The 21,070-nt window shown below is 44.4% G+C and overlaps 3 protein-coding genes across 6 annotated transcripts in view; all 3 read left to right on the plus strand.

The window, feature by feature from the left end:
• chn1 (chimerin 1) overlaps nt 1-2,754 on the plus strand; it is a 32,052-nt gene extending 29,298 nt beyond the window's left edge. For both annotated transcript variants that reach the window (XM_012836360.3, XM_012836361.3), the window contains exons 11-13: nt 513-650; nt 1,188-1,293; nt 1,600-2,754. In XM_012836360.3, coding sequence (XP_012691814.1) covers nt 513-650; nt 1,188-1,293; nt 1,600-1,771 — 416 coding nt within the window. In that variant the 3' untranslated portion in view covers nt 1,772-2,754. The remainder of the gene's footprint in view (nt 1-512; nt 651-1,187; nt 1,294-1,599) is intronic.
• Nucleotides 2,755-4,900: 2,146 nt separating this feature from the next.
• LOC105907962 (acetylcholine receptor subunit alpha) lies at nt 4,901-11,925 on the plus strand. The gene is made up of 9 exons (XM_031578122.1): nt 4,901-4,916; nt 6,895-7,061; nt 7,151-7,195; nt 7,396-7,505; nt 7,933-8,128; nt 8,323-8,560; nt 10,346-10,569; nt 10,874-11,113; nt 11,363-11,925. Exons 1-9 carry the CDS (start codon nt 4,901-4,903, stop codon nt 11,492-11,494), a joined length of 1,368 nt encoding a protein of 455 aa, XP_031433982.1. The 3' UTR covers nt 11,495-11,925.
• Nucleotides 11,926-17,604: 5,679 nt separating this feature from the next.
• On the plus strand, nt 17,605-21,064 carry gpr155a (G protein-coupled receptor 155a). 3 transcript variants are annotated; one of them, XM_031559364.2, is made up of 6 exons: nt 17,606-18,093; nt 18,469-18,923; nt 19,166-19,565; nt 19,769-19,937; nt 20,081-20,236; nt 20,893-21,064. In XM_031559364.2, the coding sequence occupies exons 2-6, from the start codon at nt 18,497-18,499 to the stop codon at nt 21,037-21,039; spliced, it is 1,299 nt and encodes a 432-aa protein (XP_031415224.1). In that variant the 5' UTR covers nt 17,606-18,093; nt 18,469-18,496; the 3' UTR covers nt 21,040-21,064. The 3 variants fall into 3 exon arrangements, 2 of the variants coding, with proteins under 2 accessions (XP_031415222.1, XP_031415224.1); XM_031559362.1 differs by having other exon boundaries at nt 17,605-18,923; XR_004162797.2 differs by having other exon boundaries at nt 17,609-18,923; nt 20,081-20,665; nt 20,893-20,976.
• The last annotated feature ends 6 nt before the right edge of the window (nt 21,065-21,070 follow it).

The raw sequence follows: 21,070 nt of genomic DNA on the forward strand, positions 1-21,070 counted from the left end.
GAGATGTGATCCCCTCTGTTATCTGCTGTACTCTGAGCACAGGGGGCTCCAGCCAGGCAGCGGTTAGCTGCTGGGATTATGGAAAAAGCCCGAAGCCATAGGGCCGCTCTGGTCGGCTGGGTGAGGCAGATGACCTGTGGCAGTGTGTCAGGCCCGCTCTCGCTTCCCACAGACACACAGACCTGCAGCAGATCTAGGCCACGCTCCACGCTATGGGCCGACAGGGCCGCCCAGAGACAGCAGTCAGCAGCACAGGCCCAGCCTTTGATGACCCTGTAGAAATGAGAGCGCCCACATAACCAACCGCTGCAGAGATGCGGTCCAAATACATTCCGTATCTGACCCGGTCCTTTGTTTAAGGAGACGGGAAGAAACTCTCCCACCTCCCCAATTGAGCGCTGACATTGCAACACCCATATTCACGTTCAGTGTTTTGTTCAACACTTTCATCTTCTGTTCTCCTGATGTGTGTCGTGTCTGTAACGTGACGTCTTTATAATCTCTCCATCCAGATGGCGAGAAGGCAGACATCTCCATGAATGTTTATGAAGATATCAATATCATCACCGGCGCACTAAAGCTGTACTTCAGGGACCTGCCCATCCCCGTCATCACGTACGACGCCTACCCCAGGTTCATTGAGGCCGCAAGTAAGTCTGCAGCAGAGCCCATTTGCCTAGCGTGTCCTGCAGATTCCAGCATGATTGAATTATTTCCAGCCCACGCAGTGATTTGTTGCACATTTACTGTGTTCATGACTCTGGGGGTAGGGCTATCAGATTAGGGGTGGAAATTCGGCACAGTAATTCCACCAAGCGTGATAATTGCATCAAGAGAGCATTTTTACCCATTGGTGTTTCCATGGAAATGCAAGGCTTGGAATTTAGTTTGCGGAGTATCAACATAGCTCTCAGGCTCTCTTAATCATGTTCCTCCAACCCAGTGTTCTTACTTCTCCTTTTTCATCTATGAAAGTAGTTAGTAGTGATTGATAAAGACAGCTATGGGCTGCTTGTTACTGTGGCTCAAATGCATTTTTTCCCTCCTCCACATGACTCACAGTGGAAATGAGTGGCTTGGAGGCAGAGAGGAGAGGAGGGGGGCTGTTGACAGTCAGGGCCCTGTGTGTTGCTGTTTTGGCTGAGTGGCTGATTCTGATTGATATATGTTTGTGTGTTTGTGCTCAGAGCTAACGGACCCTGACGAGCGCCTGGAGGCCCTGCATGAGGCTCTGAAGCTGCTGCCACCGGCTCACCACGAGACACTGCGCTATCTCATGGCCCATCTCAAGAGGTGAGCTCCCCTTCCTTCACGCACGCCCTTCCTGAGCACCAGACATTCCCACATTGACTTCACTTGCGACTCCTCCCTGATCACAAAACTCTCCTTCCTTTTGATCTTCTTCTCCTTTTCCTGGTGCAGTCTCTTCCCCTGTGTTCACCACTTTCTCCCACTCCTGTCTTGATCCTTTTGGTCCTTGGGTTTTTCTTCTGGATGGAGAGTCTGCATTCCTTTAGGTGTTTTGACTGTTTGTTTCCTCCATACACCTACAGTTCTGTCTGACCAGGGGGTTGTATGTGTTTTTCCTGTTGATTTCAGGGTGACCCAAAATGAGAAGGACAACCTGATGAACGCGGAGAACCTCGGCATCGTCTTCGGGCCGACCCTCATGCGAGCGCCTGATCTGGACGCCATGACAGCCCTCAACGACATACGCCATCAGCGGCAGGTGGTGGAGACGCTCATCAAGAACGAGGACATCCTGTTTTAAATCCACAGCTGTACCCTGCCTCCAAAACACCCAACACATGAAGGAATCAAAGAAAAGTTTTTTGATACAAGACGAGATTGACTCTGTCTGGTATTTTTTTGTTTTTCTTTCTTTGGTGCAAAGACTTGAAACCTTTTGAAGGACCCGTTGTAATTCTAGTCCAGTGGCTCCACTCTCAGTGGATGCAGTACTAACACTCACACTCCTTTCTTTTTCTCCCCCCGTTTGATGGGTGTGGATTATGGACCTTCGTCCTGCATGTCTTCCTCCCCATTTTTGTCGGGGGTTTGTCGAGAAACGCAAACTTTGCAGAGCAGATTTTGCAGAGTGTCTTTATTTTGGATAGTTTCGTAGCCGTAACCCCAGCATGTGTTCTCTCTCTTTCTTTTTTTTAAGATTGTGAAGTTCAAAAGCATTGTGACTGTGCTTTATTTTATTTTTTTAATTTTGTCCTGTGGATGTACAGTGGTTCCTGGTTGACCGAACGGGCAAATTGTTTTTATGAAACATTGTCTGCTGTACCTGGATGTAATAGATACGGTTTATCACTCACTATGATTTCTCCTTCAGTCCTCTTTGCCTCTTTTGTTTTTATATGCAGTACCACTTCAGGTGGATTTCAGAACCTTCTATTTAAACAGACATCAATCAACCTTTTTACTGTTAAATATTTCATTCGTGCTAGCCTCACCTCAAATTCTATTGCACTCAGCCTTCAACATACTTTGTACAGTCCCTGATTTTCATTGTAATGTTTTTGTTTGATTTGTATTTGATTTTGAGCATGGAAACGTTAATTTATTAAACTTTTACTTTCAGAAATCTGTGTACAGAGCCAACTAATTGATTTGGTTGCACACAATAAAGTAATCCATGTTTTGAGCCATTGTTATATCAACCCAGTGATCATTATTCATGGTTATTATTTCCATTGCGCTGTTGTTAACGAACCTGCTGTATTAATACAGAGAGATTGACCTTGACGAGTGGGACGGCTGTGTGTGTGTTGTGTACATATTTAGACTGACATCCAGGCACCTCTGTGAACCGCCCTCACGTGACTCCACCCGCTAGCATCCTCCATCTCCCTGTCCTGTCCGTCACACTCATTCGATGGGAGACAATCACCAAACTGACAGGACCTCAGGCGTAATCCTTTCTCCACGGCGAGATTTTTAATTGCTGGATACATATGCACACACTGTCACTTGGGATTTACTGCATTTCTGTGTTTAATTATACCACAGGCAATGTCCTCACACGCACTGAGATGCAGTCATGCCTTATCTTATCGCTCCTATTTACAGATGTATGTACAAACCTATAACCTGCCTATATGTAGGGGTGAATTTTAAATGTTTGTAATATTTTGTTTGCATTTAGTCATCATCAGATACCCGATGAAGCTGCCAGTGATTGTGTTCCTGGGCTGAAGAGAGCGAGAGCCACTAACTCCTTGCAGTAATGACTGCAGCTGGCATTTCCTAATTTACCATGAAATCCCATTAAATCATGCCCCATTGTTCTCTGCCGTAATCGTGGAAAACATATCTTTGATGTTAGATTTTCAAAAGCCATAAAGCCTGATAAGATCTGACCTTTCCAGACTCGCCACCTTCTGGCTTTTTCTACATTCTGCCGATGCATATTAAACCCGTGTCCGCTGTAATGTGCACAGACGGTGCGCGCCCGCTTTACAAGATATTAAGACATTTATTGTTGATATCAGTTTCTTGTGGCTCCCTAATGAAACGAATGAACTAGGTCATTTTGCAGTCTAATGTTACAAGAATTAAAGTTCAGCATTATGTATAGACAGTGATGTAAATTCACTGATAATTATTAACCTGAGAAATTACGTTGGCAAAGCACCGTTTGATTTTAGAATGTGACAAATGCACACCTTTCAACTCGTAAATGTATCGATGCTGAAGAATTAATTTTTTTTATAATTTCAATTGTGCATGCTAGTTTTCATGGTTCCCACAGAAATATTCTGTATTGGCGATATCCACTGTGATAATGAGGCCTCGACACGCCTTTCCTTCATGCTTGTCATTTTCCCCCCCACATTAATTATGGGATTGCTTTATGATTTGGGATTTTGTGGTCTCTGATCCGTAAGCTTACTGACCTTTCTTTGTTGATTGGACTGAGATGCAGCGACATTTCTGTGCTCAGCATGCTGACCTACATAGCTAAATGCTAATGCATACTGAAATATTGAAATGGCCTGCGATTATTCACAGGGGGACGTAGTACGACTTTTGTCGGTTTACTGTTATTTCCAGTTGTACATTTCACTCCATTCCTTTAGAATGCTCGCGCCATTGCTCGAGAGGACATGTTTTGTTGGGACACTAAACAGGGGACATGTTTGGTTGGGACACTAAATAGGCAGGTACTGGCAAACATTTGTTTTCAAGGCTATAATTGTCAGGTTTATATTTAGTGTGTGAACACCTTCATGGTGACCTTGCCCATGAGGCTGCAGACACAGGCAAAAAGTGAAAGAATGCTAAACCTGTAACCTCTCTTGACACTTCTATATTTAAAAGGAAAATGTTAAGTAAATACCCCACGAACACACACAGTAATCTATGCCATGAAAAGGGTAATCTAGATAATCCTAGCTGCCACAGACAATCTCACAACAGAACTGCCCACCAGTGGGACAAGCCAGCCTGTGGTGGATACTGCATGCCATTTGAATGAGTTCTGTTTGAAGAAATATAGTTGCATGTGAAAAACAAAATGAAGGCTTAAAACCCACCCTGGTCTTTGTTTCTATTCTTTTCTCTCGCCCTCCTTGTCTATATCTCTCTCCCTCCTTCTGCCTCTCCTTATTCTTTCTATTTCAAGGCACAGAGTTGGTTTTCTGAAAGGCCTTGTTGTGTCAAAAAGGGATGGCACGACCCAGCTGCCTTGCCATGGTGAGGCTGACTGAACATTTTGAATGGCTTTTCTCCTCCCCAAGGACGAATGGCTTTCATTTTGGCAAAGGGGCAGGGAGAGGGGGGTGGGGCTGTAGACTCAGGTGCTCTGACCAGGGTTTAGGCTTAGAGAAAAGGGACAGGCACTGATCCTAATTCAGCCATTGCCCAAAGTTGCCATTTGCCTCTAAAGAAGATGAACGAGGCGAAGGGTGAGTGTCTGGCTGACTGAGCAGCTGGAGGTGGTGGGGGAAATTGAGTCGCCTGCTCCCATCGTTTCTACAGGGAGGGGCAGGTGTACAGTCCAGGAAGGGGGCAGGGGCACCGTGCCTAGCCATCTGCAACCAGAGCTGACGGTATTATAAAAGTGACGTGTTTTAACTTTGCTTTGGTCCTCACTACTGATTTCATGTTGGCAAATTAATAAATAAGCAAAAAAATTACAAATAAATATATAATACATAAATAAGCAAGCATTTTCCAGCGTTGAGCCCACCTCATCACACTTAGGAGGTGTCTTGATGCGACGTCCCTGATGTTGAAGTCATTATGTGGGGGTACAAAGCATGTCTGAGTGAGAACCACCCCCAGGCGCTATCTGATCGTCCTGTGAATTGCTGAGACATTTAGTTTTTGTTCACCTGACATGCTGGGCTCATCTCTTGGGGTTAAACCGTGCGTAAGCATGAGCTGCATTTAGAGCTAAGAGGCTCCTTTGAAAACCAAATTAGGCTTTTGTTGAACCATAATGCAAGAGTTTGGTGTTTGCTGTCCTAGGTATTGTTATCTTTAAATTGTGACAATCGTGATTAGACATTCTGACAAGAGGGTGAGGCCCAGGACTTCACGTGTGTGACATATGAGCTGGCGCACTGTTTAGCACATCTGAGTGATGGCATGTGTGAGATGAGTGAGGAGTTTCCCCCAGATCCGCTCGCTCTCCGTCACAGTTGTCGTTTGGAGAGCAGAGCGGTGGCCACTGGTCACGGAGCTCACTGAGAGAGACATTGTCTGCTATGAGACACTTTTAAATGGACGCCTCTTCTCTTCTCTTACTCTCAGACAGTACGAAAAACTGATCTGATTTTTGGAGGATTACACTGGGGAGGAACAAAAAGGCATCATGAGCTGGTTGTATTGTGTGTGTCCTCTCCTCCTTGTGTTGGCAGGTAGGTTCCGTGTGCAGTTTTGAACATTGTGAGCTTTATGCCTGATGCCAACTTACAAAAAATAAATGAAATAACACCCAACTTAAGATACAAAAACAATCTATGTCTTTCTGTTGTCTCATAACATTTAGCTAACAAACTAACATACTCACATATTTGTAACACATTATGAATAATGAAACATTAAAAGTTTTTTTTTTAACATCAAGCTAAATAATATGTTTGCTTTATTGGGGATCCAAGACACATGAGGTCGAAAAGTTTAAAAGACTTTACAAAAGGATAGAACAGCTGTGTTTTTCAAAGCATCTTAACTGGAGCAATGATTGACAGATGCAGGTGTGATGTTCCAGCCGCTGTTGTTGACAAGTTTCTGATTTATGCTTTTAACACTGTTCATTATTTCAACCAATTGTCAGGAGACTGTTAGACTGTTTGTTGTTTTGACAGATAATATTCAGCACATTTTGTCTGAAGGTCAGATTCTGATGAAATGTAATACTACCGGACGTCTTAGACTTGAGGAGGAAGTAGCAAATGCTTTCCTGCAACTCAATCTGGGATGGCCTTTTTACACATCCTCTGAGTATGTGTCAAAACCAGATGCATCACTTTTACTATGATCAGCAGGAATTCATGATAAATCGTACCTGTCAAATTGTGGGGTTTTTGGGTTCATTCATTTGCATAGTATACACTATTTCAAATTGTTTCAGAATTCTCTTGGCTAATAACTATTATGGACATAACAGCTTAGCTAAGGTACTGTTGGCCAGACAGCTACAATTCAACATTGACATTTCTCCTAGTTGTTAACCCTATTTATATCCTATTTACTGCCATTACACAAAACAACAGGAGAGTCCCAATGACCAGACATAAAGACAAATATAGACTGCCTTGTGGGCTACACAGATGAACAGTTAAACTTCATTGTCTTTTGTTTTTGTTTTTGTTTTTATGGCACAGTCACTGCCACAGCCCACCACAACTATCTTACCATAAATACTGCAGGTTTAAGCCGAAGCTGTTGTGTCTCCTCCAGGCTCTGGACGCTGCTCAAATGATGAAACGCGTCTGGTGAAAACCTTATTCAAAGGCTACAACAAAGTAGTCCGTCCTGTCAATCACTTCAAGGACTCTGTTGTGGTTACCGTTGGGCTGCAGCTTATCCAGCTCATTAGTGTGGTATGGAAAAAAAAGCCATTCCCCTTCCAGTTCCAACATTCATATGAATGTACCTACCCTTATTCACCGTTTGTTCGTCTCTCTGGCAGGATGAAGTCAATCAGATTGTCACAAGCAACGTTAGACTGAAGCAGGTGTGTGTGTTTTCTTCCATTTTCTTCTTACGCTTTGTCTCGCAAACCAGACACAGCTGGTATGAATCTCCCAAAAAACTGCCATAATTAAAATGATAATTGTTGCCCTGCATGACTTGAGTTTAAAGGATGCATGACCTTTAAATCTTTTGAATCTCATCATGTAACTTCTGTGTAATTGTATTTACTACCCTTTCAAGGCATGGCAAGATGTGAATTTACAATGGGATCCTCAGGATTATGGAGGAATCCAAAAGATAAGAATCCCATCCACGGACATTTGGCGTCCTGACCTTGTTCTCTACAACAAGTAAGACATATGGACTCTTTCCATCCCTTTTACTATCAGTCCAGATCTGGTTTCCTGTTATGTCCACAGACAACCTCAGACAGAACTGTTGATAGTTTTTCATCACATGACTTTTTCCACACAGTACAGGGTGGCGGGGGAGGGGAGGAATGGGGGGGGGGTCTCAAATTTCATCGAGCTAAATCAGGCCTTGGCATCACAGGTTCCCACACACCATATGCTCAGTCTGATACGATGCTGTTTTTCCCTGACAACCAGCCCCCTGCCACACGGCACGGGTGCCTGCCTGTGCTCTGGTTGGTTGGCACGTGCCGGTGGTGTTATGGCAGTGCCGTGCACCAGCTCCGGGCAGTGCTGTCTCTCTGTGTTAACGTTCTCTCTCTCCCACTCGCTCCTGCCTCTGCCCCTTTCTTTCTGACGCCTGCAGTGCAGACGGTGACTTTGCCATCGTGCACGAGACCAAAGCGATGCTGGAACACACAGGGATGATCACTTGGAACCCGCCGGCCATCTTCAAGAGCTACTGTGAGATCATCGTGCTCCACTTCCCCTTTGACTTGCAGAACTGCAGCATGAAACTGGGCACCTGGACCTACGATGGCAAGCTGGTTGTCATCAACCCTGTAACTACCACATAAGCATTCACTTGAACTTTCATTTCGAGTCCCTTTTTTAACAAAGGTTTATGAACATCCCCACACACAACCATAAATTCACATTTTGACCCGAGCATAGACGACTAAATGGTCAGTTAGAATGTGAGTCTGGCGTTACCTTCTGCCTCGACTGTCCAGCTCTATTTCTCTTTCGCCACCAGGATAGCGACCGCCCTGACCTGAGCAACTTCATGGAGAGCGGTGAGTGGGTGATGAAGGACTACCGCAGCTGGAAGCACTGGGTCTACTACGCCTGCTGCCCAGATACGCCCTACCTGGACATCACCTACCACTTCCTCATGCTGCGTCTGCCACTCTACTTCATCGTCAACGTCATCATCCCCTGCATGCTCTTTTCTTTCCTCACTGGCCTTGTATTCTACCTGCCCACGGACTCTGGTATGACCTGCTGGCTACTCCTGTCTGTATCCTCACAGTAGCACGACCCAATATATTATCTCAGCCTTTGTCTTGTCTATGTTGGTGATGTATCAGAGAGACCACAGACGTTTGCCACTGTCCACCTCAAACTTGGAAGTCATTTTTGTTAGTATAGCGGTGCATAGTGAGAGCCTAATTCACATTTGAATTTTGGATTCTGTAATAAACATGTCACTAATACTCAGAGAGAAACAGTGGTATGAGGAGATTTTCATTCGCAGTCATTTTTGGATGCGGTGCAGGCCCCTTTGGCATGATGGTCTGATGTAAGCCGTGTCAACTGAGAGAGCGGTGACTGATGTGGCAGCGCGTGTTGTTGGCCCCACGCCCCCAGCTGCACCCGCCCCTTAGACCTCAAAGCCTCAGTTCTCCGCCCTGGCTGGGAGCCTGCCTTTAATGTATTATACATCAGTGCTCGCCTATTTCTGATCCGTCCCCTGCTACCCTGTGGAGGTAGAGCTGTGACACTGATCTGTGTGGGACTGTGGCACTTTGTGTTGGTGCTTGCTGCCCTGAGATTGGGTTGTTTATGGACTTTTCGCAACTGGATCTCTCCCGTTATCCCTCCGTGCAATATCCATGTGTGAGAGACCAGGAGAGACCTGATTCTTGTTGAGTTGTGAGGCTTCGTAGATCCGGTCTCAGCTGCCCTCTGCTTATTGCACGGTGGGATTCTTGTCTAGGTTAAGCTTGGTCAGGCAACCCACCCCCCATCCCATTCTCCAGGACACAGCTGTGGTCTCAGAGGCCTTCCCCCCTCCTGTCAAGTGGATCAGTTCTCGGGGAGATGTGGAATTGCATTGCAGAGGGGGAAAGACAATATGTCACCAATCCCCCACCCCACATAACCACGTCTCTCCGCCTGAGTCAGGGTTGATTCATCACCTTGAGTGGCAGAGTCTGATTTATTTATTTATCTCCCCTAAAGCTGTGATGGGTGGTGAAGCACTGCGGAACAAGTCCAATTATCACTCGCAGTATTTTCACACCATCGCCCTCTCGAGTGCTTAATCACCAGGGGCTTCAAGAACCAGTCGGTGGATGGGTTCTTAATTCCCCGGATTCTTACAAGTAAATGAGAATGAGGAGCGTCCACTGACCAGGCCAGTGTTCCTGGTTACGGTATTGATTTAATAGACGGTTTAATTAAACTCCTGGAGGCACCTCAGCTATCTCCGTTTGCACCAGTGGTAGTGGTGTTTGCTTTGAACAAACTGGCTGTAGTCAATTAGAAGACCTTTATAAGCACACAGTGAAATGAAAGGAAAGCTGGTTGTGCATACAATACAGAACAGTGTTTGGTCTGCTGCTGTGAAGCTGCTGAATTATGTCTGCCCAACCAATTGTGCCAGTTGATCTGAGATCAGACATTAGTAGTGTTTGAGTGCATGAGATTCGTTTCTGCTGTGTGCAGCTGGCTCGTGTCTCTTGTGCGGCATACAAACATGTCCTCTGCCAGTATTGACCTTGACACAATGTTTGTCTCCAGTAACACGCTATCTATAGACTGCTATGTCATGCTGGGGCCGCACACAACCCAAAGATACTACAGTAAACTAGTTTATAGAAACCTCTACAGTTAGAGAATTAGAATTAGAAACAGATTTGGAATTTTAATTCGACGTATGTTTACACGTATTTGCAGACTAGTTTGTGGATATTTTCTATATAAAGCACAGTGGAAACACGGTTTAACTTGTCTATCTCCTTGTCTTCCAATCTGCGGGATGTGCTGGCTCTTAGGTGAGAAGATGACCCTGAGCATCTCCGTCCTGCTGTCTCTCACTGTGTTCCTGCTCGTCATAGTGGAGCTCATCCCCTCCACCTCCAGCGCTGTGCCCCTGATTGGGAAGTACATGCTGTTCACCATGGTCTTCGTCATCGCCTCCATCATCATCACCGTCATCGTCATCAACACCCATCACCGCTCCCCCAGCACACACACCATGCCTTCATGGGTCCGCAAGGTGAGACTGACAGTGGAGTAGTTCTACACTTCCACTCCCATCCTACTACAGAGCTAATCTACTAGAATAGAGCTAATCATTGTATAATATATATGTGTGCACCCCTGTCACACTGGTAGAATGGTTCCTCCAAAGCTTTTAACATATGGAACAATAAGACCCAGTGCTGTCATCTACACAGCAATATTTTAGTGCTTCATTTAAGTTTCATTTCTTAAGGTGGAAGTCAAATCCATGTGTCCATTCACATATGTCTCCTCACTGCATAAAGTATATCAAAAAATGTTGTGTGCTCTTTCACCAGATTTTCATCGATACCATTCCCAACCTCATGTTCTTTTCTACAATGAAGCGACCATCCCTGGAGAAGCAAAACAAGAGCATATATTCTGCCGACCTTGACATTTCAGACATCTCTGGCAAGCCAAATCCAGCAAGCGTCACATACCAATCCCCCATCCTCAAGAATCCGGATGTGCGCAGTGCCATCGAGGGGGTCAAGTACATTGCTGAGACCATGAAATCAGACGAGGAGTCCAACAATGTAAGAGAGCATGTAACAGATACATGGGTGTGGGGTTGCATTAATTTTCCTCACAATAATCCTAAATTTCCCTCGGGATTAATAAAGTATCCATCTATCTATCTATCTATCTAATTTGCAATGGGACTGTGGTGGAATTTTGAGTTTTAATGCTACAGGGGCAGTCAGTGGCTGTGCATGTATTGTGTGTAGATTTCTGTGAGTGTTCTTTGCTGTCAGATTCATTTCTTCCCCTTGTTCTCTTACCAGGCCTGTGAGGAGTGGAAGTTTGTTGCCATGGTGCTGGACCACATTTTGCTCTGTGTCTTCATGGCCGTGTGTATTATCGGCACGCTGGGAGTGTTTGCTGGCCGCCTCATTGAACTCAGCCTCCAACCCTAAAAGGCAGCCACGCTCCTGATATGAAGCATTTGATGACCACTCAACAGTTCACTGGAATAGGAAAGGAGGTTAATATCAGGATTTTGTAAAAAATAAATAGACATTTATAGTGTGTTTTAGTGGTATAGTTTGAAGTTTTTACAGACCAACTTTTGAGTGATTCTTTGTGCTTTGTGTCAGTGACAGCTATCAGTGATAGTGGACTCCTACTATGCCTTAGTCAGGCTGAGTTTTTAACTGCTAACACACGTTTTAAAAAACACTACCCTTCGGCTAAATAAGAGTTACAATATCTTCCCTCCTACTGTTAGATTGAGTTTAGACAGAAGTTAAGAATTCAGCTAATGAAAAGCAAAAAATATGGCATAAAAATGTTTTGGTTTTCCCTATCCACACTGGAGGAGTTTAAATCTTGCTCTCTGCAAGGCATCTGGGCACATATGTATACAGTATTTATAATGGTTGTGTGATTTTACTTTGTTTGCCATTATTATATCAGTGAATCATCTCTAATTATTAAAATGTAAGTCTGTTTTTTAACTCTTCATTTGAAATTGTCTTTTCTTACAGTGTATCTTTTTATTTGATTACAAACCATTCTTATAATAGACTGAATCAAGGTTTGGACTTCCTCTTTGACATTTTGATTACTTGTAAGCCCTACTGCACTAAATATTTTGTCACTTAACCAGCACCAAGTCCCATTTTATTTGCTGTCTGAAAACTGTCTGAAAACTGTCTAAAACCGATGCACCACAAGTGTGTCTAAGATGGCTGGTGAATGAGGAAACGTGTGACTCACAAGAGGCACAGTCATGCCTGTGTGACAGTAAGTGCTGTGTCTGGAAACTCTGATTGATTTCAGCATACTTTTTGAGCATCGCTGAACACTGAGGGTGCCTTCGTAGAAGTGAGGGTAAGTATTTGCACAGCTCTTGATCTGCTTTGTTTGTTTGTAGAGAGGCGATATCGTGATGCTGGGGTCCATCGCTTTGCATAACGTTGTGTTTGTTTTTGGAGGAAATTGAAGAAAGAAAGGTGATGCCAGAGCAACATCTTTTGGGAGCTGATGTCTAAGGACATTGAACTTACTTAGCCTACAAAAGAGTTCTTGAGGAGAGCTGTTCTCAATGCTGTTGTCGTGCTGTGTGCATATCTGTATGTGTGCGTGTGTGGTGTGGTAAATACTAAGCTATAGGAGTATAGTGATAGTTACAGCACATCATGTATTGATATTTTTGTTAACACACACACACACACGCACATGCACACACACACACACACACACACACACACTCACACACACACTGATAGTCAGAGCTACTACTACACGCAGCATATACCTGATTTGTATCATTAGTATTGTGGGTGTCACTGGTTGTTTCATGGATGTGCTGTCCTCTTCTTTCAAATGTAGAGCCAACCATACCCAAAATGAGAACAGTGTGTATGTAAAAGTCCACAATTCACCCACCCCTCAGCTGAACGCGTATGCATTCTCATTCCATAGACTGTTTAAATGGTGCTGTCCAAGTGGGCTAAAAATAGGTTCAGGACCGGGGGCTAAAGGGGGGTTTGTTAGGAGTGCCTCAATCTATATAAAGTCCATAGATTAACACGGGTCTGGCAGTGAAGACATCTGAAAACAGTTGGGAGATGTGAGGAGGATTGTTTATGATGTGTGGGGGGTGTGAGTCATAAAATGGACCTTGTGTGCTGTGTAGCTCCAGCTCTGTGAATGACATCCACGCGGTGAGATCCACACATGCTAATAATATAACACGGGGTGAAGGGAAGCTCCTGTGGCACAATGGGGTTTGTATTTGAAATGCATCGAGGCTGACGTGCTGATGTATCCCTTCATAATAACATAGAGTAGTCACTGAGGGGGTACGCGTGTCCCTCTGGGAGATCCACTGAGAGTTATGTGTTTATTTTTTAAATCACAGTTGCATGTATGAAAATAAGGTCTCATTATCTGAGGATGCAAAGTACACGCTATACATGTGGAGAGGCACTCAGTGGCTTTGGGTAAACAGAACAAAGGGGTCTGTGTGAGTTGAGTTTGGTGGTTTGACGAGAGCCAGACTGGACTTTGACACAGATGGCTGGTCTGTAAAGGGCTGGGATGGAGTACGGTCACTGCAGAACTTTCTGGAAGGAGGACTGAATTGGGGCGCTGAGGAAGTACTTGAGGTTTTGGGCAGTGTGCCTTCCTTCCTGCTGTCCTATACCTCAGGCCTCAAGCTGAAGCCTGTTGTTGTTTCAGCATAATCGACCTCTCATGTGCCTTTAACAGAATAACATCAGGATGGTAAAGATAGGATGGTGGTGTTGCTAAGGCTATAATCAGGAATGTTGAATTAATCTGTCTCAAGCACATCGATTCAAAGCCCTGGTTATCATAATACATACAGTGCATTTGGTAACAGTTAATTAATGCAGTTGGACAGAAAATGTAACATATATTTATGATGAATTTAAGAAGATATCAAGATGCTACAAACTGCTATCCCACACTATGCATATGTTGTTTCAAATCTGACTCTGATCTGACACAACAGCTTAGTCTCAGAGAGGGAGGTCTGAGAAAAGATGCCAGTCCCACCTCCACCTCCTCCTCCTCCTCCCCCCACATTTGCTTCGGTAAGCTACAGTACTATGGTTAATCACTTTACTCATTTACACACACCTAGTCATTTTTCTAGTTCAGGAAATACAACATCTATAAATCATAGAGTGCATCCAAGGGCACACACAAAACAGAATGTACTTCTACTCTACTGTGACGTACTCTGGTTAAAGTCAGCTCTTCAGAGCCACCTGGTGGTGAGAATGGTCATAGCTATCATGAATCATGGACTGACTACCTCTGTTCTGCGGATGACTACAGGCGAACACAGAGAAACCGTCACTGAACAAGTCTGAGCAGCGAGGGAGAAACGCGTTGCTATCAGACATAGCTAAGGGACAACGACTCAAGAAAACTTTCACTCATGACAGAAGTGTTCCAGTTCTTGAGAGTAAGTAGTAAAAATGTGCCCTTTTTGTCTACCTCTCAGGCTCTTAGACTATGTCTTATTTTCCTTTGAATACCACTACATCTAAGATATCACTAGATCTTAAACTGACTCCTACACAGACTCTTAAACTCTTATTTTGACCGCATGAATTATTATAGTAGGGGCTAGTTCAGTGTAGCATTCTCTTCAGTATAACATTCTCCTTCCACCAGCAGTTGCAGTTGCAATACACTCCTGTCACACAGTTCAGTCTACACTGTGACCTTACCTTCAAATGCGTTAATGTGCCTACTTTGACCAAACACACACTATCGCTTTTACCTGATATTTATGGGCACTACAAAAAGCAATACACCTGCAGACTACTTAAACAGTGTAGCTCTGTCATGCAGTGTGTGTGTGTGTGTGTGTGTGTGTGTGTGGCAGATATGGCAGACAGCTAGTAAGAGTGGAACTGACAGCTTCCCACAGTGTTGGCCTTTCCCTTGTAGTGTGCATCGGTCTGTGGCTCTTGGTGTGCAGGAAGTCAGAGCCTGAGTCTTCTCTACTCTGTGTGTGTGTGTGTGCAGAGCCCAAAGGAGGTGTAACAACAAGACAGGAGACAGTTGACACCTTCAGTACTGGAACACAGTCTGTCCAACAGAGACTACAGCATAGCAATGTGCCCAAACTGAAATCTGTCGAAAACAAGGACAATGGTAATCATGTGCATTTCAAATGACTTAATTAATCATTGTACAAAAAATAATATGTAAATACTTAATAACAATATTTTTTTGTGGCTGTGTGCATAGCAGGAAGGGACTCCCTTTCTGTACGTACAATCTCCAGACTAGCTCTTGGTGGCCTACAGACCAAACTACCTGTGCCACTACCACAAGGAGTCTGCCCATCAGGCCCCCAATCACCCTCCCTGCCAGCCAGGCATCCAGGCCTCCCCTCTCCCAGACCCCAGAACTCTCTCCATCCTCCACCACTTCCAAACACCAGTCGTCCTTTACTACCCAGATTCCATAATGTTCCTACTGAATGCTGCCCTCTGCTGGCGCCAAAGGAGAAAAAGACCTCCTTCCTTCCACAGTGGCCTCCCCAACCCCCACCTCTGCCCTGTAAGCCTGCTAACTCCTCTGTGTGCCAAGCTATTACTCACAGGACCAACCTGCCTCCTCTTCCTTCCATGCCCTGGGAGCAAAAACACTCACCAAGACCTCCCAAGAAGAGCCAGTCCTTCGCTGGATATGACCGTCCTCCTCCGGTACGGTCTCGGCCTCTGCCACCTCTACCCAATGAGAGACCTCCACCTGACCTCAGTTTAGGTGGGCACTGTTTAAAAATAATTCAAATAACTACATGACTGAATTGTTAGTAATGAGTATCTGAACAGGATGTTGAACCAACAGTATTCTCTCTCCTTCCAAAAGAAGCCACTTCAGGGCCACCTCTCCCACCTAACAAGCCAACTCTTAGAGGTCTATTTCCATTACCTCTCATTGAGAATAGAGCTCTCAACTTCCACAACCATACCACAGGTACAGCAGTACAATTCTGGCAAATCTGATGCAAACATGAATGACACTTAAAGGTACCGTGTGTGGTTTTTAGTGGCATCTAGTGGTGAGGTTGCTGAATAGCACCCAGCTGAATACCCTTCCATTTACAAGTGTGTGTGAGTTCCTACGGTGGCCGGATGCCATAAAAGGGCGAAAAGCCCTGTCTCGAGCCAGTGTTTTAGTTTGTCCATTGGACTACTGTATAAATATGGTGGAACAACATTGAGGACTCTGTGGAAGAGGACCCGCTTCCTATGTAGATACAAAGGGCTCATTCTAAGCTAAAGCAACGATTCATAGTTACAGGTAATTTATACACTAGGAAATCTTAATTATAAATACTATATTCGATTTCTACTGATGCAACTAAAAACTACACACTGTACTTTAAATACACATAACCAAATATTGTACAGTATATTTACCAATATATCCATACCATGTTCACTCCGACTGCCTAAAAAAGATGAAAAGGCATCAGTCTCAGTAAAAATGGCTTCCAGTGTAATAGTATGCTTTAATAGTTTGCTCAACAGCAAAAAGGCTCTTTGGTGTGCTGATGTAACTGAAGTCATATTACACAAAACAGTTAGCTTAGCCTAATAGTTTTATGTGTATATGGTTGTGTCTCATATTACAGCTCAGTAAACATCTTCCCACATGCTTGTCACAGACTCGTGGGAACACAGGTTTACTTTCCACCCTGTGACGGATCTCCCTCTCCCTGAGGCATTTGTACCTGGGCGCAAGACCTACCCCAGCAGTCTCGTCAAAAGATATGCAAACGGTGCTATACAGTTTTTCATATATATGACTACATATAACTTATAAATCATTGGGGAACTGAAGTCCAGTGTGGAATATTCTGGTTTGGCCGCCCATGGCACATGACTCTAAGCCATAGCCTGAAGTACATATTTAAACAAAAACTGTTCTGTAACAAATTATTTTTCAGAAACGCTCTCTTGGTCTGATTGGCTCTCTTTTTTGTGTTCTAGGAAAAAGGGAGAGAGGATCTCCTCCCCTGCCTCCAGTAATAAGATGAAATGAAGATAATTCTGTGCTTTATTCGTCCTTATGGTATTACTGCACATGCCTACTGTCGTGTTGAGCAACGACACATTGAGCTAGAAGCTGAAACTCTAAGGAACATGTATTGTCTGTCCAACTGATTTCCATAAAAACTATTCTCAATTGTACATATTTCCATTCAGTCCTTCCAAAGAGCTATAAATGATGCCTGTCGCATTAAAGTTATACAAGCAAATGTATTTTAAGTTTCTTGATAGTAGGCCTTCATTGTACATTGTACAAAAAAGTTGAGTGACACTTTATTGACAGGAAAGATGGCAGGAAAGATCAGTTAATTTGGGCTATCTGCAATAAAATAGCACTGTAGGCCTGTACGTGCTTACCAGCATGACGGTTTGTGCAGTGTACAATCCTGACCTCTGGCTGCCATTCTTGGAACAACATGTGTGAAACTTACACGAAGGTTGCGTAAAATTTGCGCAATGCAGAGATTTATGAGTGTAAGTAACTGTTCTATGGTGTGGTAACTGTGTTTCATTTAACACATACTCCGTCCGTTGAGGTGTCTGAATGAGTGAATACTGTTCTGATCCTGGTCTTGTTTGTTATTGCGCGAGAGGGCCAGATGGCGATGAAGGGCTTCGTCCCGCCTACTGGCGCTGTTGATTGGCGAACTTTCAGGGGAGTAACTCACATGATTCCTATTTTGACTGTGTTTTAACATGGGCTCGAAGTTGTGTTAACGCGCACGTTGTCGTTTGTAGTATCCCAGGCATGAAACTAAGTCAAAGGCTTTCACCGGAAAATAACTTAAAATAAACGGGAGTCCCTGACTTGTCAAGTAATGGTAATTTAATGCAGTATTAGGGTGAGTTTATGGCATCAACAATGTTCCAATGGTGCAGTCACAGATAATGGCATTTTCAACGTAGCCTACTTGCGTGACAGGATTTTCCAACTATGGACGAAAGCTAACGTTAGTCTTCTGAGATTGGTAAGGATCATTTCACTACTTACTGTATTTAAAAACATCCACGATTTCAGCTACGTTAGCTTTTGAGCTAGCTAGCAGGTTCTACGCTACATAGCCAGCCAACCTGTCAAAGTCAGCAGTGTCGTCAGAACAAATTGAAGTAACGTTATCCTTAAAAGATTAGCTAGGAAGCCAAACTGATCGTCCCTTGGTAAGTTTGTATTAAGCACAGAACTTTTACTCATCCTGTGGTATAGTCGAAAAGTGAACATAATATACTGGAGGTGAAAATTAGCAAAATAAAAAAAAACACTTTCATAACCTGGAGATTAGCTCCCGCCCTGTGATCTCTGTTGACCACTGTTGACTGCCCTGGCGGTGTTTTCACTTCTCCAGCCAATCTGAGAAGCTCTAAACCACCACAATGGATGACACTTCTTTAGCTCTTTCTCATAAACTCAACCTGTCAACGGGGAACTATGGTACTTCTCCTTCAACTATGTCTATCGACAAGCTGCTACCGGCGCTCCTGGAGTGCTTTGGGATCATTCTTTGCGGATACATCGCTGGACGGACCAACATAATCACATCCACGCAAGCCAAAGGACTGGGGAACTTTGTATCAAAGTTTGCCCTCCCTGCTCTACTGTTTAAGAACATGGTGTTGCTGGACTTTGGTAACGTCATCTGGCCGTTTCTCTGGAGCATTCTCATCGCCAAAGTGTCTGTGTTTTTTGTTGTCTGCGTCCTAACACTGCTCGTTGCCAGTCGTGACACCCGGTTTTCGAAGGCTGGTTTGTTTTCCATCTTTGCCACCCAAAGCAACGACTTCGCCTTGGGGTATCCCATTGGTAAGTGATGTGTCAAAATGTGTGAATATTACAAAAGTACATCTGATCTGACGCCTATCTGGTTTTCAATATCTTTGCAATTTCTCTAAATAAATAAACAGTAGGCCTACCCAGGAAAATACAGTTGACGTTAGAGAGTGTTCAAAATCCTGTTGAATACAAAATGTGGATATATGACCTTAGTATTCGGATGAATTTACTCTTTGTCTTTGTGTCTGTGTGTCCCCCTCTCATGGCCGAAGTCGACGCCCTGTACAGGAACACTCACCCTGAATACCTTCAGTACATCTACCTGGTGGCGCCCGTGTCCCTCATTCTCCTCAACCCACTGGGCTTTGCCCTCTGTGAGGTGCAGAAGTGGCAGAGCAACCGCGAGCAGCCGCAGAGCAAGCTCCGGGTGGTGGGCACGGTGGCGCTCCAGGTGCTGAAGAACCCCATCATCTTCATGGTGGTTGTGGGACTTGCCGCGCACTTCCTACTGGGCCAGAGGATCCCGCCGTTCATGGAGCAGTTTGTGGACGGGCTGGCCAACTCTTTTGGTGGGGCGGCGCTCTTCTACCTGGGCCTGACCATGGTGGGCCAGATGAGGAAGCTGACAAGATCCACAGTTGTGGCGCTGATTCTCCTCATCACGGCCAAATTGTAAGTGCTCTGCACAGTCTGGGGGTCCGTTCACAACATGCATCAAATGACAGCCAGTCAAATACAGACCAACAGTTGTGACAAACATGTTTTGACCAACATTGACCGCTGTTCTCATAAAGCAGTGTGTAATTATCTGAATGGCTGCAACTTTGCCGGTGTGTTATTTGTGGCGACGTCATGTCTTGGCATGTTCTCCGCAGGTTGGTGATGCCTCTGATCTGCAGAGACATGGTTGAGCTCCTGGACACCGGCAACACCAGTGCGGTGAACCACTCCAGCCTCTCCAACTACGCCTTCCTGTACGGCGTCTTCCCCACTGCCCCCAGCGTGGCCATCTACGCAGCACATTACAACATGGAGCTGGAAGTGGTGGGTGTTTGCGTTTGAGCGTTTCTGTTCAAAACAGACATCTGAGCTGCTTCATAAACAACGCATTGCTCTTTATCGTGGTTGAGTAGTTACAGTGATCGAGATCAAGTGTTTGCACATTACTGATGATGTTCTTCTCCTAGGTCACCTCAGGGATGGTTATAAGCACATTTCTCTCAGCGCCAATCATGTATGCCGCTGCCTGGCTCCTCACCATTCCTTCCATGGACCCCAGGTCGTCAGTTGCAGCTCTGCAGACCGTCAGCTTCAACATCAGCATCATAGGTTTATTTGCACTAGTGAGTTATTTTTTTCTCCCCTTTTCTTCTTTTTATTATCCATTTTCTTCATAGTTTTATCATCAGTAAATTCAAATAAGGAAATAATTCAGGTTCAAGTCGTGTTGGAATTGGTAGTATTTGCACAAGGTGATGTTGGACAATTCTGTCAAGGGGGAATGCTTGGTGTGTGCATAAAAACGGGATCTGAAACCAGACCTCTGATCTAGTACCAGCTGTATTGATGCAATGTAAAGGAAGTGTGATATATTGCAAATAACTTGTATAATGCCTCCTGTTTAAACAACCTCTAAAGCTGTCAATGTTATTCTGGGCAGATTGAAGCGGTTAGTAAATATGTTTCTGTATTTGAGTGTGTAAGTCTGTCGGAGCGGTTGTATGGATTCACCACATAGCCCTGGGTCGCACAGACTTACTTCCCCATACTGGGTAGGTTAACTTCCCGTACAGAGAACCAGGAACTTAAGTTATTTTTAGACCTTTTACATCATAGGCAAGAAAAGTGAATGTCTTGCAAGTTTATGCAGTGGGTATGGCCACTGTCAAAGACGCCTAAAGTTAGACATAACCAGTCAGTTCTCATTCTGTCAACTCAATGCTCGTATGAACAAGATAAGAGTGTGAAACACTAAGCTTGCCCTACTTCTCTTTTGTAGGTGTGGACAATCACTGTTATGTTCCTCAGTAAGAAGTTCAAGAGGTTGCCACATTTGTTTACTGTGAACTTTTTTTTGGCACAGGCAAGTTCTGTGCTACAGTTACATTTCAATTCATTTTCACATGAACCACAACAAGATATGTAATACCATGGCATTGTGTTCATTTTTAATGGGC

This window comes from Clupea harengus, chromosome 2 (assembly GCF_900700415.2).
Source record: "Clupea harengus chromosome 2, Ch_v2.0.2, whole genome shotgun sequence".
In the NCBI taxonomy this organism is placed as follows: domain Eukaryota; kingdom Metazoa; phylum Chordata; class Actinopteri; order Clupeiformes; family Clupeidae; genus Clupea; species Clupea harengus.

Coding starts and splice junctions, on each gene's coding strand:
- LOC105907962 (XM_031578122.1), top strand. Junction 7,062..7,150: donor TTATCCAGCTCATTAGTGTG/GTATGGAAAAAA, acceptor TCTCTCTGGCAG/GATGAAGTCAATCAGATTGT. Junction 8,129..8,322: donor AGCTGGTTGTCATCAACCCT/GTAACTACCACA, acceptor TTTCGCCACCAG/GATAGCGACCGCCCTGACCT.
- gpr155a (XM_031559362.1), top strand. CDS start 18,497: ATGGATGACACTTCTTTAGCTCTTTCTCATAAACTCAACCTGTCAACG. Junction 19,938..20,080: donor ACAACATGGAGCTGGAAGTG/GTGGGTGTTTGC, acceptor TTCTTCTCCTAG/GTCACCTCAGGGATGGTTAT. Junction 20,237..20,892: donor TCATAGGTTTATTTGCACTA/GTGAGTTATTTT, acceptor TCTCTTTTGTAG/GTGTGGACAATCACTGTTAT.